This window comes from Palaemon carinicauda, chromosome 21, assembly GCF_036898095.1.
Source record: "Palaemon carinicauda isolate YSFRI2023 chromosome 21, ASM3689809v2, whole genome shotgun sequence".
Classification (NCBI taxonomy): Eukaryota; Metazoa; Arthropoda; class Malacostraca; order Decapoda; family Palaemonidae; genus Palaemon; species Palaemon carinicauda.
In genome coordinates this window covers 55,272,892-55,285,865 of record NC_090745.1, presented here as the reverse complement: position 1 = coordinate 55,285,865, position 12,974 = coordinate 55,272,892, and the positions used below count along the sequence as shown (strand labels likewise).

The window sequence follows — 12,974 nt, the reverse complement described above, 5'->3', positions numbered from 1 at the left end:
AAACGAGCAAACAGTTTCTCAGAAAAATCCTCCATGTTAAATGATCCCGCCTGGGGGGGGGAACAGTTGCCGGAATGGAGACTACTCCTTGAGAGGTTGAGGACTCAGCTATTGGGTCTTGAGAGACTCTGGTGGAGGAGGATTTAGCCTTCGAGGATGATGATCTCGAAGGGTTGTGGTCTTGGGAAGACTTGTGAGTTTTATATAAAGGCTTTCAAACTGCGTGCTAAAAAATGAGTGACGTCACTGGCGTGGGATTGCTAGTAGTAGTAGGATGTTGAACGGCACCTCGCTGTTCGGGGAATTTGACAGGAGATATCTAAATGGTGCGAGGCCTCTGGTTGTGAATTATCCACCCCAGTATTATATCGACACCTTATATAGGTGAGCGAGCTGGGTTCAACCTGGCATTCCTATGCAATTTTTTCTTTGGTAATATATAGCAGTTATATACCTTAGAAATGGTGCTTAAGGAGCATTTCACTGGGCGGCATGGGTCGGAGCCCAGAAATAGATTTTTCCTACGTCAAAATCCCTTTATACATACATATATACATACATATATATATATATATATATATGCATTAAAAATATATTATATATATATATATATATATATATACAGTAATATATATAGATACACATTTTTTATGCACTACAAAAGAAGTGGCAATGCTTTACAAAGATAATATAAATTCTACAAAAAAAAAAAGGTTGATTTTTAATTTTTTGTCCAATAAACTATATCAATTCAATGGCAGGGAAATAGCTTACTTGGCTGATGAAATGACAACAGCGTGTTGGTCTGACTGAAGCAGTGTGGCCAAATGAGCACCAACAGAATCTTCATATGCAGTTACTTGAGACAAAAGCGATGGCGAAGTCAACTTGTGGCCCGGACTTAGAGAGACATGGCTCACATAACTCATGATACCCCACCTGAAATAAATAAAGAAGTACTTACATTACTCATTACTTTATCAAAACACATACATTTGGATGAATTCACATACATTTGGATGAATTTAGCAGCTCTCTAAACACATCTTATACATAAATAATCTATAAAAAATAAAAAAGCTAATTTATACCATAAACATAATAGATGCTGTACCTATAACATATTGTACAGTATTGGAGAAAATTACCGTACCGTGAAATTTAAATTTATCAACGAACCAAATTGGACAAATAGGTGCAATAGCCTATTTTTTCAACATAACTAAAACTGGGAAAATAAATACCTAATGAATATCACTGAAACATAAAACAAAAAAAAGTTACACACAATTGCCTGGTGGATATGTCAGTCAGACAATAACAGAAGGCTGCAAAATATGGCCTATTCCACTACACAATAGTCTTTTTCCTAGAACCTAAAAAGTTTTTAAATTTAGTATCCTACAAGTAGAAAAGTAATAATATGAGAAGAGTCAATAAGTAATTTATATCACCTGAATCCTCAACAGTCATTGGATGTGAGCGAGGCACCATTCAGGTGATAACTGAGAGGTGAGCTGAATATAAGGATGGCTGGATATGGGGAGTACTGTTCAAGGAGGTATGCTTTGAGGGCGTCATATGCTATTTGGGTGTCCCCTTGGTTGCAAAGCCAATCTGATATTTATGAGAAAGTGTCCTCGGGATTGCTGCGAGTACATAGTCTGCTCTGGTGCTTAACCGGGTCATGCCCTTAATGCAAAACTCGACCTCGGTGCACTGAAATCCGGAGAATGCCTTTGTACTGGCAAAAGGCAGTACTTTCAGGGGTGTGGCATTGATAGTAGAGTCAGTGTCAGAGGTCGGCATCATCAAACAGTAAGACATAGCAGAGAGGGGGAGGGCAGGAGGAAGCTGGACATTCCGGTGGTCACCAATGTGTGAGACACCAGTTAGGTGATAACTGAGAGACAAGGTGAATGCAACTAACTTTATTTCAATGGATCATGAGTTTAAATACTGGGACTTGCAAGCAAGAACGTCAGAAATATTCAAACATGATAAAGCATGAGCTAGCATCATAACACAGGTTTGGTTTATTAACACTGCAGGGAAGAGCGAATGATAAGATAAAAAAATAAAAACCTTTAAAGTGTACGAGCGTATATGAAACACATGCAGTATAGATGGTCCTTCCAAGTACAATTTTGATTAGAGAGGGCTTTTGGTACTAATCATGTGTATATTTGGTTTGATGAATGACATGTACACCTCATGAATCTCATTTAATATATATGGGGGTTTGACATAGAAGAAACTGCAAATATCAAAAATAATTTGTATTTTTTCTGGCCATACAAACCTGGGTTACTTAAATGGGTTTACTCCATTGCTGTTTCGCTATGACCAAAATGAAGGAATTCGTAGGATTCTGGTAACATTGTACGGTTGGCAGCATCCCACCCACAGACGTGGGACATGCATCACTTGCTCATGACTTGAGGGGTGGATAAGGCGGGACATATATAATGATTAAGTGACTCAGGTTTGTTTAGCTAGGAAAAATACAAAATATCTTTAAAATTTGTACTTTGTCCCTATGTAAACTATAACTCTCGTCAATTAAATAAGTGTGTTCATTTTCATTATTATTATTATTATTATTATTAATATTAGCTAATCTACAACCCTAGTTGGAAAAGCAGGATACTACTGTATAAGCGATAGGGCTCGGACAGGGAAAAATAGCCCAGTGAGGATAGGAAATATGGAAACGAACATAATCCAACAGAAGTTTTGAACAATTAAAATAAAATGTTTCAAAAACAGTAACAACAGCAAAATATATCATTCATAAATAAACTATAAAACCTTGAAAAATTAGACAGAATAGTGTGGCTGAGAGTACCCTCAAGCAAGAGAACTTTACCCTCAAGCCAGAGAACTTTACCCCCATACAGCAGAAGAGCTGCTTACCATAGCTAAAGAGTCTCTTCTACTCTTACCAACATAAAAGGTATCCCCAGTACTTTCACAGTGCAATAGTTAACCCTTCAGAAAAAATGAATTGTTTGATAATCTCAGTGTTGTTAGGTGTATGAGGACAGAGGAGTATGTGGATTGATTAATTGAATGATTTGAGGTTACCTGGCATCCTGTCATCTAATGGTCATTGACGCCTATATTGCTTATTGTAAATAAAAAATAAAAGAATATTCAGTTAAACCCATAAAAGAAAAGATATCATTTTAAAAGTTACATTTATTTCAGAAGACCTGATTCTGAAATAAAGGTAAAAATAGCACTAGCATGGTAGGACACAATGTCCAAGAACCTTTGCAAGGATGAACCTGCCATTCTCACTTCAAGCCTCAAACAGATATCTATTTCACTCAGTACTATATGCTGGGCATTCGGTTAACAAATGCCCAACTATCAATGTTACCAAACAGTTGTCGCAATATGGTGGATATTGGCCAGCCAGCAAAAACTCATGTGTCATCTGAGTGAGAACAATGCGAATATGACATAGAGTAGCCTCCCACTTTCGGGGCATCCCGTTATACCTCCAAGGGGATATAACATTACTTATTTCTCTCATCTAATTTTCAATTAAACTATCCCAATGCTGTTGCCAATTGTTATGAATAAAATTCTTAATTGTAGGTAAAAAATCATTACTGGGAATGGGATACCTTCTTGGTAGGAACTCGGCTGCAGCACTCTTTGCTAGCGAATCCGCCTTCTCATTTCCAGACACACCAACGTGTGCCAGAACCCAGCAAAATTGAACTGTTATGCTTTTCATGTCAATAAATAAAAGCCACACTAAAATCTTTAAAACTAAAGGGTTATTGGAATTAAAAACTTCTAAAGCTTGTACTTGCATCACTAAAAATGGTAAAATTGCCCTCATCTTTTAACACCATTTTCTCAATAGCAGTTAGTATGCCATATAGTCCGTAAGTAAATATAGAGAATGTAGGGGAAAGTGCACCTATACAATTAAAATCACTACTAAATACCCTAAATCCAATGCCAGCAACAACTTTGGAGCCATCGATATATATAAAAGTTCTTTACCTATGTTCTTCAACATGTTCCATAGAGAGCAACCTGGCTTCAAAATCAGTCATGTTCTTTTTTATACCAATTAAATATTCATAAAAAGATATATCCGGTAATTTCCATGGAGGGGTTGATGATATCCTATACGGGAACACTTTACTTCTACCTATATTTAGACTGTCTAATAATGTTTTTACCCGGAAACCATAAGGTTGAGGAGATTTTGGGTGCAACTCAAATCATCTATAATGCCTTACAAGAATTACAGTCTGACAAGCTAAAGATTCAGAGAGTCTTAGCAACCTAAACTAATAGCGAACAATTGATTGATTTAAAGTTTTCAGGCAGCCTGACATCTAAGGTCATGGATGCCGATATCATTTAGTTTGTACATAAAAAAAATAAAAGAATATTCAATTAAAACCATAAAAGTTAAAAGGTCATTATAAAGGTTAGATAGTTTTCAGAAGACCTGCTTCTGAAATAAATCTAAAAATGCCACTAGCACTCGAGCCTCAAACAAATATCTATTCCTTAAGTTATTATAATTGGGGCATTCGGTCAACAAATGCCCGACTGTTAGAGGTACTAAACAGTCGTCACAATACGGTTGGTGTTGGCCCTTCAGCAGAAACTTGTGTGTCAAACAAGTGTGACCAATACGGAGAAGACAAAAAGATGTCTCCCATTTTCGGGGCATCATGTTATACCTCCAAGGAGATATGACATTTGTTACTTCTTTCATTTTATTACCATCTAGACTATCCCAGTGCTGTTGCCATTTATTGCAAAGCAATTTCAATAGAAGACATCTGGTAAAGGTCTAAAGGTAACTCTCCAGCATCAACAAGGAGGCTTGGGATAGGCAAAGTTCTAAAGGCACCTGTAGACAATCAGATACCAACAATGTGTATTGAATCTAAAACTTTTATGGGCTTGGGGTAGCTGAGCAGTATATTTCAAACCCATAACTAATTTTTTTAAAAATAACGGCCTTGTATAATTTTAAAAAGTTTTGCGGTCTATCCCCCAAGATGTATGGGACATGACTTTTAACAGATTCAGAGCCTCAAGGCATTTTACCTTTAAAGCTTTCAAGTGATGAACCCATGTAAGCCTACCATCAAATATCAACCCTAGAAATCTAGCTTCACTTACTCATGGGATCCATTGACCTTTGATGTATATATCCGGATCTGGGTGTACTCCCCAAATATGACAGAAATGGACAACAACAGTTTTACTTGTCGAAAACTTAAATTCAATCATATCGGCCCACTGGATAATTTTGTCAATTGAGAGTGTTAGTTTTCTCACAACCATTGACATTCTTGCTACCACAAATGATATGGAGAGATCATCCACAAATAGTGTTGAGCGGATATATTGGGGAATGACTGAGGAACTCCTACTTCCAGACATTTCATCTCTGATAGAGCTTCCCCCACTCTAAATTGAAAAACTCTATGTGAAAGAAATGACTCAATAAACAATAGTAGCTCTCCTTGTAATCCCAAATTATGAATGGTTTTAAGTATACCATATCTCTATGTAGTATTGATGCATTTTCAAGGTAAAAAAAGACTACTACATTATTCTGCTTGGAGGCAAGGGCTTCACAAATAGAGGACTCAAGTCGTATCAACACATCAGTCGTTGAGTGCATTTTTCTAAATCCACACTGGATTGGTGATAAAATACCTTTCTTTTCCAGGTACCACATCAGTCTTGCATTGACCATCTTCTCCATGATCTTATATAAACAAGATGTCAATGCAATAGATCGATAGTTTGCTGCTAAAAACTTATCCTTACCACATTTTAAAAAGGCTAAAATAATGACTAGCTCCCAAACACTTGGATAACTATGATCATGCCATATTCTATTAATAATGCTTAAAATAAAAGACTTTGTATTAACAGGTACTGTACATATTTAATCATTGCACATGGAATTCCATTGGGTCCAGGGGCTGTATCATTACAAGTAGCAAGTTTGGAATCAAACTCTCTTTCAGTAAAAGGAGAATTGTATGACTCTTCCCTTCCTATTGCAAAATTTGAAATTTTCTTTTCTTCAATGCTCCAATGCCGATGACCAGGAGCTGCTTCAAACTTGCATGATACACTCGAGAAATGATCAGCCAGGGCATTGGTAACTTCATTTGCTTTAGCCCCATACTGACCATTCAACTTCAACACTGGTGGTGGGTTAGAGATGGATTTGTCTGCTATCTTTTTTACTTTCCTTCACACAGATGATGGTGGTGTTCTACTATTAATGGAGGAAATAAAAGATACCCAACATTGTCGACTTGCTTCTTTCATGGTAAGACAGACTATGCTCTACATTTCTTGCATATAATTAAATTCTCTTCAGTCCGGCGTCTACACAATTGAGTATCTTCTTCCTATATCAATCTCTACAACCTTTGACTGTAGAGGTGTACGAATCAACAAAGATATTTGGTGAACATTTCGACGAGCGTATATAAGACTTCTCCCATGGCACCCTACTCGTTGATCATATGGTGTCCTGTAGCTTATATATTCGCGAGGACACTGAGTTTTATCATCAAGTTTACTCTCCTATAGACATAATTATGGGGGAGTGCTCATGAATGAGGATCCTAAGTTCTTCATATTTGGCCCTTAAACCTCAAAAATTCTATTACAAACTAGAGGAAAAAACTATGGATCATGTTTGGAAGACACATTGGATGAAGCCTTCCCATTAGCAACTTTTCCTGACAACATTTCCTGAATTTTTTTTCTTCTTTTTTTTTTTGAGAGAGGGTCTTGAAAGATTGGGTTTTGAATTTGTGTTTTTATTTTTGTCATTTGATCTAATTGTTGAGGATTGTCAATGGGGATGGTGGACCTCAACTTGAATTTCTGATTTATTTAAACTGCCTTCTGGTTGATCAGAAACATCAACAGACAAAACATCATATATATTTGATGTCATAACACTGTATCTTATGGAAGGAGGCAAGAGAGATGGAGGTCTCTCTCTCTCTTCCGATTAATAAGTGGTAAGCTACCAGGTTTTTGCACCTTCTCCACTACTGGTGCACCTGGTAATTTAGTTTCAAGTGGAACCTCCATCAAATCAGGCAAGGACATGGCCTGAGAGAGGTTAGTACTATTGTTGGTGATGGGGGACAAAGGTGGTACAGAGGTGAGCAATGCCCAGGTTTTAATAAACCATGACAAAGCCTCAGGAGGTAATGTACTTACCCAGTCATTCAGCATTTTATCAGATGGTATATTTCTTTTTCTAGAACTATTGGCAGTACTAAGTGGGTTTGAATTCAATGCCTTTGCACAGCTATTTGATTTATTTAATAGTCTTTTGGCATATCCCACACTTATATGTTCCCAAGTGGATTTGTTGAGGGCAGCTTCTTCCAACCTCTACAGCTCACAGCTCCTGTCAATGGACTTATGATTTGAGTTGCCATTTAAACACCTGACCTCAAGTGCACATTCTCCATGGTAAGATTTGGGGCAAATGCTACATATTTTTTCATTTTTGCAAACTTTAGACGGGTGTCCAAAATTAAAACAATTAAAACATTGCAGTGGCTTCTGCTTGAATGGTCGTACTTAAATCATTTCGTTTTCAATAATAATATGGAAAGGTACATCAGAGTCCTGGAAAGTAAGGATAATCATTGATGTACCTGGGTCTTTGTGTACATTCCAAACATTTGGTGGACACATGGCCATTATCTCCTGTGTAAATACGTATACAGTGAACCCTCGTTTATCGCGGTAGATAGGTTCCAGACGCGAGCGCGATAGGTGAAAATCCGCGAAGTAGTGACATCATATTTACCTATTTATTTAACATGTATATTCGGACTTTTAAAACCTTCCCTTGTACGTAGTACTGTTAACAAACCACCCTTTAATGTACAGAACACTTAATGCATGTACTACAGCACCCTAAACTAAAACAGGCACAAATATTAAAGGCGATTTTATATCATGCGTTTCCTAAACACCTAAAAAGCACGATAAAAAATGGCAACCAATGTTTTGTTTACGTTCATCTCTGATCATAATGAAGAAACAAACTCATTTAGTGTACACATATATGTATAGGTTAGTTTTTGCATCGATTATATTGATTATACAGTACTGTATGTTGATTTTTTTATTACCAATGTTTTAGTTTACGTATTTTTCTTAGGACTTCCAAATGAAATGTTTTTCTTTATGACGCCGCCTGAAACGACGGCGTCATAAAGTACTGTACGCTCAGTAAACAACCACGCTCAGAACAAACAAGGCATTTAACGCGCATGATGATAGTGATAAATAATGATACAGTACATACAGTATTTACAGTAAAAGCATTTACAAAATATGTTACCTTACAAATATAATTTATACAGTATTGTACGTAGCAAAGCAGGAAAACAATTTACGAGAGAGAGAGAGAGAGAGAGAGAGAGAGAGAGAGAGAGAGAGAGATTGTTTTACGTACGTAAATGTAAATTTTAAACAAAAAAAATATGATAGGTTACAACATGTAGACTTTTAAAACCTTCCCTTTAACTTAATGCATACAGTACGGACAGAACTAAACTATAAAACAGGCACAAATACAGTTTTAGAATGTACAGTAAGAATATTAAAGTAAAAAATAAAGATTGTTACTGTACTCACCACGAAAGAAGTTGAAAAAAAACTTGAATGATGATGGCGTTGAATTTGCTGCACAGTAGAAATGATGATGATGAAGCTGATGATGTGTTCTACTGTGCAGCCAGGTAGTATTTTACGTCTCTTCAGACAAGGTGTCTTTTCCTGGGACACCTCTTCAACTTCTTCCTGGGAAACTTCTTCAATTTCTTCCGAAGGCGTACTAGCAGGAGGAACTGGCTCTTTTTTGCGAGGCTGGAAGAACATTGTGATCGGAAGTTGTTGCCGCTGCTTCTTTTTTCGATCCAAGACCATTTTGTAGGGAGTCATGTCTTCATCGATCTTGTTGCAGAATTGCATCGAGCGAACCATATCCTCGTCCCACTCTTGCAACATTTCTTTCAACTCCTTCACATGGTTGCAGGCCTTGGCAAGCCGTTCTAATGTTAAGCCCGTTTCTTCGACATTTTCTTGGGTCTCTTCCTGGGTATCACTCTCTTCTTCACTTGCCGATTTCGTCAGGTCTTCGAGGTCTGCGTCAGTTAGGGGCTGGGAATGGCAGTCCAACAACTCGTCGACGTCTTCAGTCGTCATGTCGCCAAACCCGTCACCTCCAATTATGGCAGCCAACTGCACAGATTTCCGTATTGCAGAGTGTTGGATTTCCGACGGAGTAAATCCCTTGTCGTCGTAAAAAATATCGGGCCACAACTTCTTCCAGCTCGCATTCACGGTTGCAGGTTTCATCTCTTGAAGTGCCTTCTGAATATTCTGCAGGCACGTGGCTATGGTGTACTGCCGCCAGTACGCCTTCAAGTTAAAATCTTCATCCTCGTCATCTTGGGCAGCATCCACACACGCAACGAGGTCCGCCAAGGTGTTCTTCGTGTAGAGGGCCTTGAACGCCCTGATAACCCCCTGGTCCATCGGTTGAATTAATGACGTGGTGTTGGGTGGCAGGAACTCAACCTGAATGCCCTCATGCGACAGGTCAGTTGCGTGTCCACCAGCGTTATCCATAAGGAGAAGGATCTTGAATGGCAAGCCCTTCTCTAAGAGATATTTGCTGACTTGCGGGATAAAACACTGATGGAACCAGTTGGAGGTCAGCATCTTCGTAATCCATGCTTTTTGATTATGCATTCAGTACACGGGAAGGAGATTCTTATTTTTATTTTTCAAAGCGCGAGGATTTTTCGACTTATAAATAAGCCCCGGCTTTAGCAAAAATCCAGCAGCATTGCCACACATCACGAGGGTAACGCGATCCTTGAATGCTTTAAAGCCAGAGGCTTTGGCTTCCTCTTTGAACAGGAAAGTTTGCGACGGCATTCTCTTCCAAAACAAGCCGGTCTCATCCATATTAAAGACTTGTTCCGGCTTGTATCCACCTTCGGCGATAATATTCTTGAACGTCTGGTTCACGTAAGTTTCAGCAGCGGCAGTGTCAGCGGAAGCAGACTCCCCATGCAGGGAAACGCTTTTCAGGGCGAAGCGTTTCTGAAACTTCGCGAACCATCCTTTGCTGGCGGAAAAACGTTTCTGAGGCTGGGAATCAGTGGATGTCCCTGGTTGAGGATCATCTGCATCATCATCATCTTCAGCATGGTTGCCGTCGTCGTCTTTAGGTTCCTTTGCAGCAAAATTCTCATATAAGCTCAAAGCCTTTGTTTGGATGGTGTTCGTATCCAACGCTATGTTCTTCTTCCGGCAGTCGGCAATCCACACAGCTAAAGCACCTTCCATGCGTACGATCGTTTTATTACGCGTTGTAACGACTCGCTTCGCTGATCTGCTAAAGGTGATTGCAGCCGTCTTTCTAATGTTCGCCTCGTCCTTCTTGATATAGCGAACAGTAGATTCGTTGATGCCAAAATGGCGGCCAGCGGATGCGTAACTTTTACCATCTTCTAACATGTCGAGAAGCGTAACCTTCTCAGCTATCGTCATCATCCTTCGGTGGCGTTTAGGCTCACTACCAGCCTTAAGAGAAGCAGAACGCTTGGCAGCCATTACAGTAGGATTTACAGTAACAAAAAGTTCAACTTAAAAAAGTCGCACACAGCACAGATTCACACACTTAAGAACGTCTACTCAGCGATACGCGGTAACAGAGAGTGGACGATCCAGCCCCGCGAGAACTTAGATGCTGCGGGTAGGAGATGCGGGCAAAACACCAATCACAGGCTAGATAACAAAACTTGAGTTCTGATTCGTCATCTATCAGCGCTTGAACCAATCACAACCCGTCTTACAGTACTATGATGCGTAGGTTACCTACTCATAGAAGATGCCCCGCGCATACCGAACGTACGTAGATTAAGTAAATACCGTAATAATAATAAATAATGATAATAATACTGTACAGTAATAATAATAATAATAATGATAATAATAATAACAATAATAATTTTACTAACAACAACAACAATAATAATAATAACAACAATAATAATAATACAGCTTTACGTACGCTATTTTACGCTTTTGTTGTAGAATGTGTGTGTGTGTCTCTCTCTCTCTCTCTCTCTCTCTCTCTCTCTCTCTCTCGTACGCTTATTCGAAATGTGATTTTTTCAACAAATATTATTGGATGCAGTACTACGTACGTATACATACAAAAGATTCATGGAAAAGAAGCACATCCATTACATTTGTAGTACAGTAGTAGCCAACAGCAGCCTTACACCATTCTAATATGGTATGACTGCATCTGATTTGCGTTTCATGTTCGATTTAATTTTACTACGTACTGTATACAGTACTGAATTATCATATGATCACATTCTCTTTTCGTGTTTTATTTCTTTCTGTGCTGAATTATATATCATATGTAATGCAATGAACAATCAGTAAGAACAGATATTACTAATTACAGTATTAATGGAATTACAGGTAACAAAATATCGTATTTGGTTGTCTTCAGATTTCGCGGTATTTTCGAATTTTCCGGAAAATCCGCGATATGTATATATATATGGGTTATGGGAAAACCCCGCGAAGTGGTGAATCCGCGATTGTCGAACCACGAAGTAGCGAGGGTTCACTGTAGATCTTTATTAAAAACTACTCCTCTTCCATAGCTACAATTTAGTTGGGGTTTAACATCTAACATAATATTATCATTACTGGATTTTACATTGGACAGTATTATGGATTGGGTGCTCAGTTTGGCATGGACAAGGTAACTGTTTTTTTTTCCAAAACGAGAAATATCTACTGGTGCAGTAGTTCCTACTTTTTTCTGAATTGATATACATATTTTGGAATAATTCCCTGTAACCCCCTTAGATTTAGCTATAAGCCACACTGGTGGTTCTGGCTTTTTCTGGGAAGGCATAACTAAATCAGCACCTTTTTCGAACCAGTCGGCAGGCCTATACACATCCAAATCTTTTGGTAACTTATCGCAAAGCGCAGCCATAACATTCAAGTAATTTATCTTAATATTATTCATGATCCTTATTGCTTTAAATGCTTCATCATGACTGCTGAATCCCATTTTCATAATCAAATTTCATTCTTGTTTCTTTTATACATCGATAGCACTCAAATGCTTTATATATATTATCATAATTTGTCTATTGGAATTTGGGTAACATGAAGGATTCAAAGTTTCCTCGGATTACCAAAATTAGTCGATTTTGGAATATCAGTAGGATGGTCCTTTCCAAATCCGAGCTCATCAACAGAATTTTCCCTAATCAGATTAGCAGAGGTCGTCAACAGTCCCAGGGGAAAGTCAGCATATCCAGGGGAGGGGGTTTCCTCATTAGAAGGATCCATTTTAGAGAGAGAAATTTGTTTATAAGTTAGAAGATTTACCTGCTTGAGATTATTAATAGAGAATTATACGTCGGAGAGGAAATTTGCACTCTCCACTATCGGCACAATAAGAGTACACTTCCAAAATGGTCCACTCCATACCCTACCCAAAGGATAGCACCAAAACAGATATAGAGGCAAAGGTGTAAGCTGATCCCGACTGTTAGGACTGAAAACAAGAAACAATGGAATCATCCTCCCCATATCAGTAATGATGGGTTTCCGGCCAAAAGCCGAGAGTCCCACCCCAAGCATTGGATCCCCCTGGATTATGAAAACCCAACCCTTGAGAATAGTTCCGCCAGCAAGGTCCAAACCATCTTCGGGATGGCTGAAATCATCCAATACTCTCACATATAGCTTTGAATGCAAAAACTCCCAATCGTGATACCTTCTCCCATTCATCAAGGCAGGCAGCAATAACAGATGTAGAAACATCCACGTCAGGGGGCAATAAAAGATGTAGGAACATCCACCCCATCAAAAAA

The 12,974-nt window shown here is 38.5% G+C and overlaps 1 protein-coding gene across 1 annotated transcript in view; it reads right to left on the bottom strand.

Annotated features, from left to right (window-relative positions):
- LOC137614911 (diacylglycerol kinase eta-like) overlaps window positions 1-12,163 on the bottom strand; it is a 773,025-nt gene extending 760,862 nt beyond the window's left edge. The window contains exons 1-5 of the mRNA XM_068344565.1: window positions 11,900-12,163; window positions 5,253-5,457; window positions 3,824-3,937; window positions 1,245-1,257; window positions 775-939 (exon numbers count right to left, since the gene is read on the bottom strand). Of these exons, the coding sequence (XP_068200666.1) occupies window positions 775-939; window positions 1,245-1,257; window positions 3,824-3,937; window positions 5,253-5,457; window positions 11,900-12,163 (761 nt within the window). The remainder of the gene's footprint in view (window positions 1-774; window positions 940-1,244; window positions 1,258-3,823; window positions 3,938-5,252; window positions 5,458-11,899) is intronic.
- Between the last annotated feature and the right edge of the window lie 811 nt (window positions 12,164-12,974).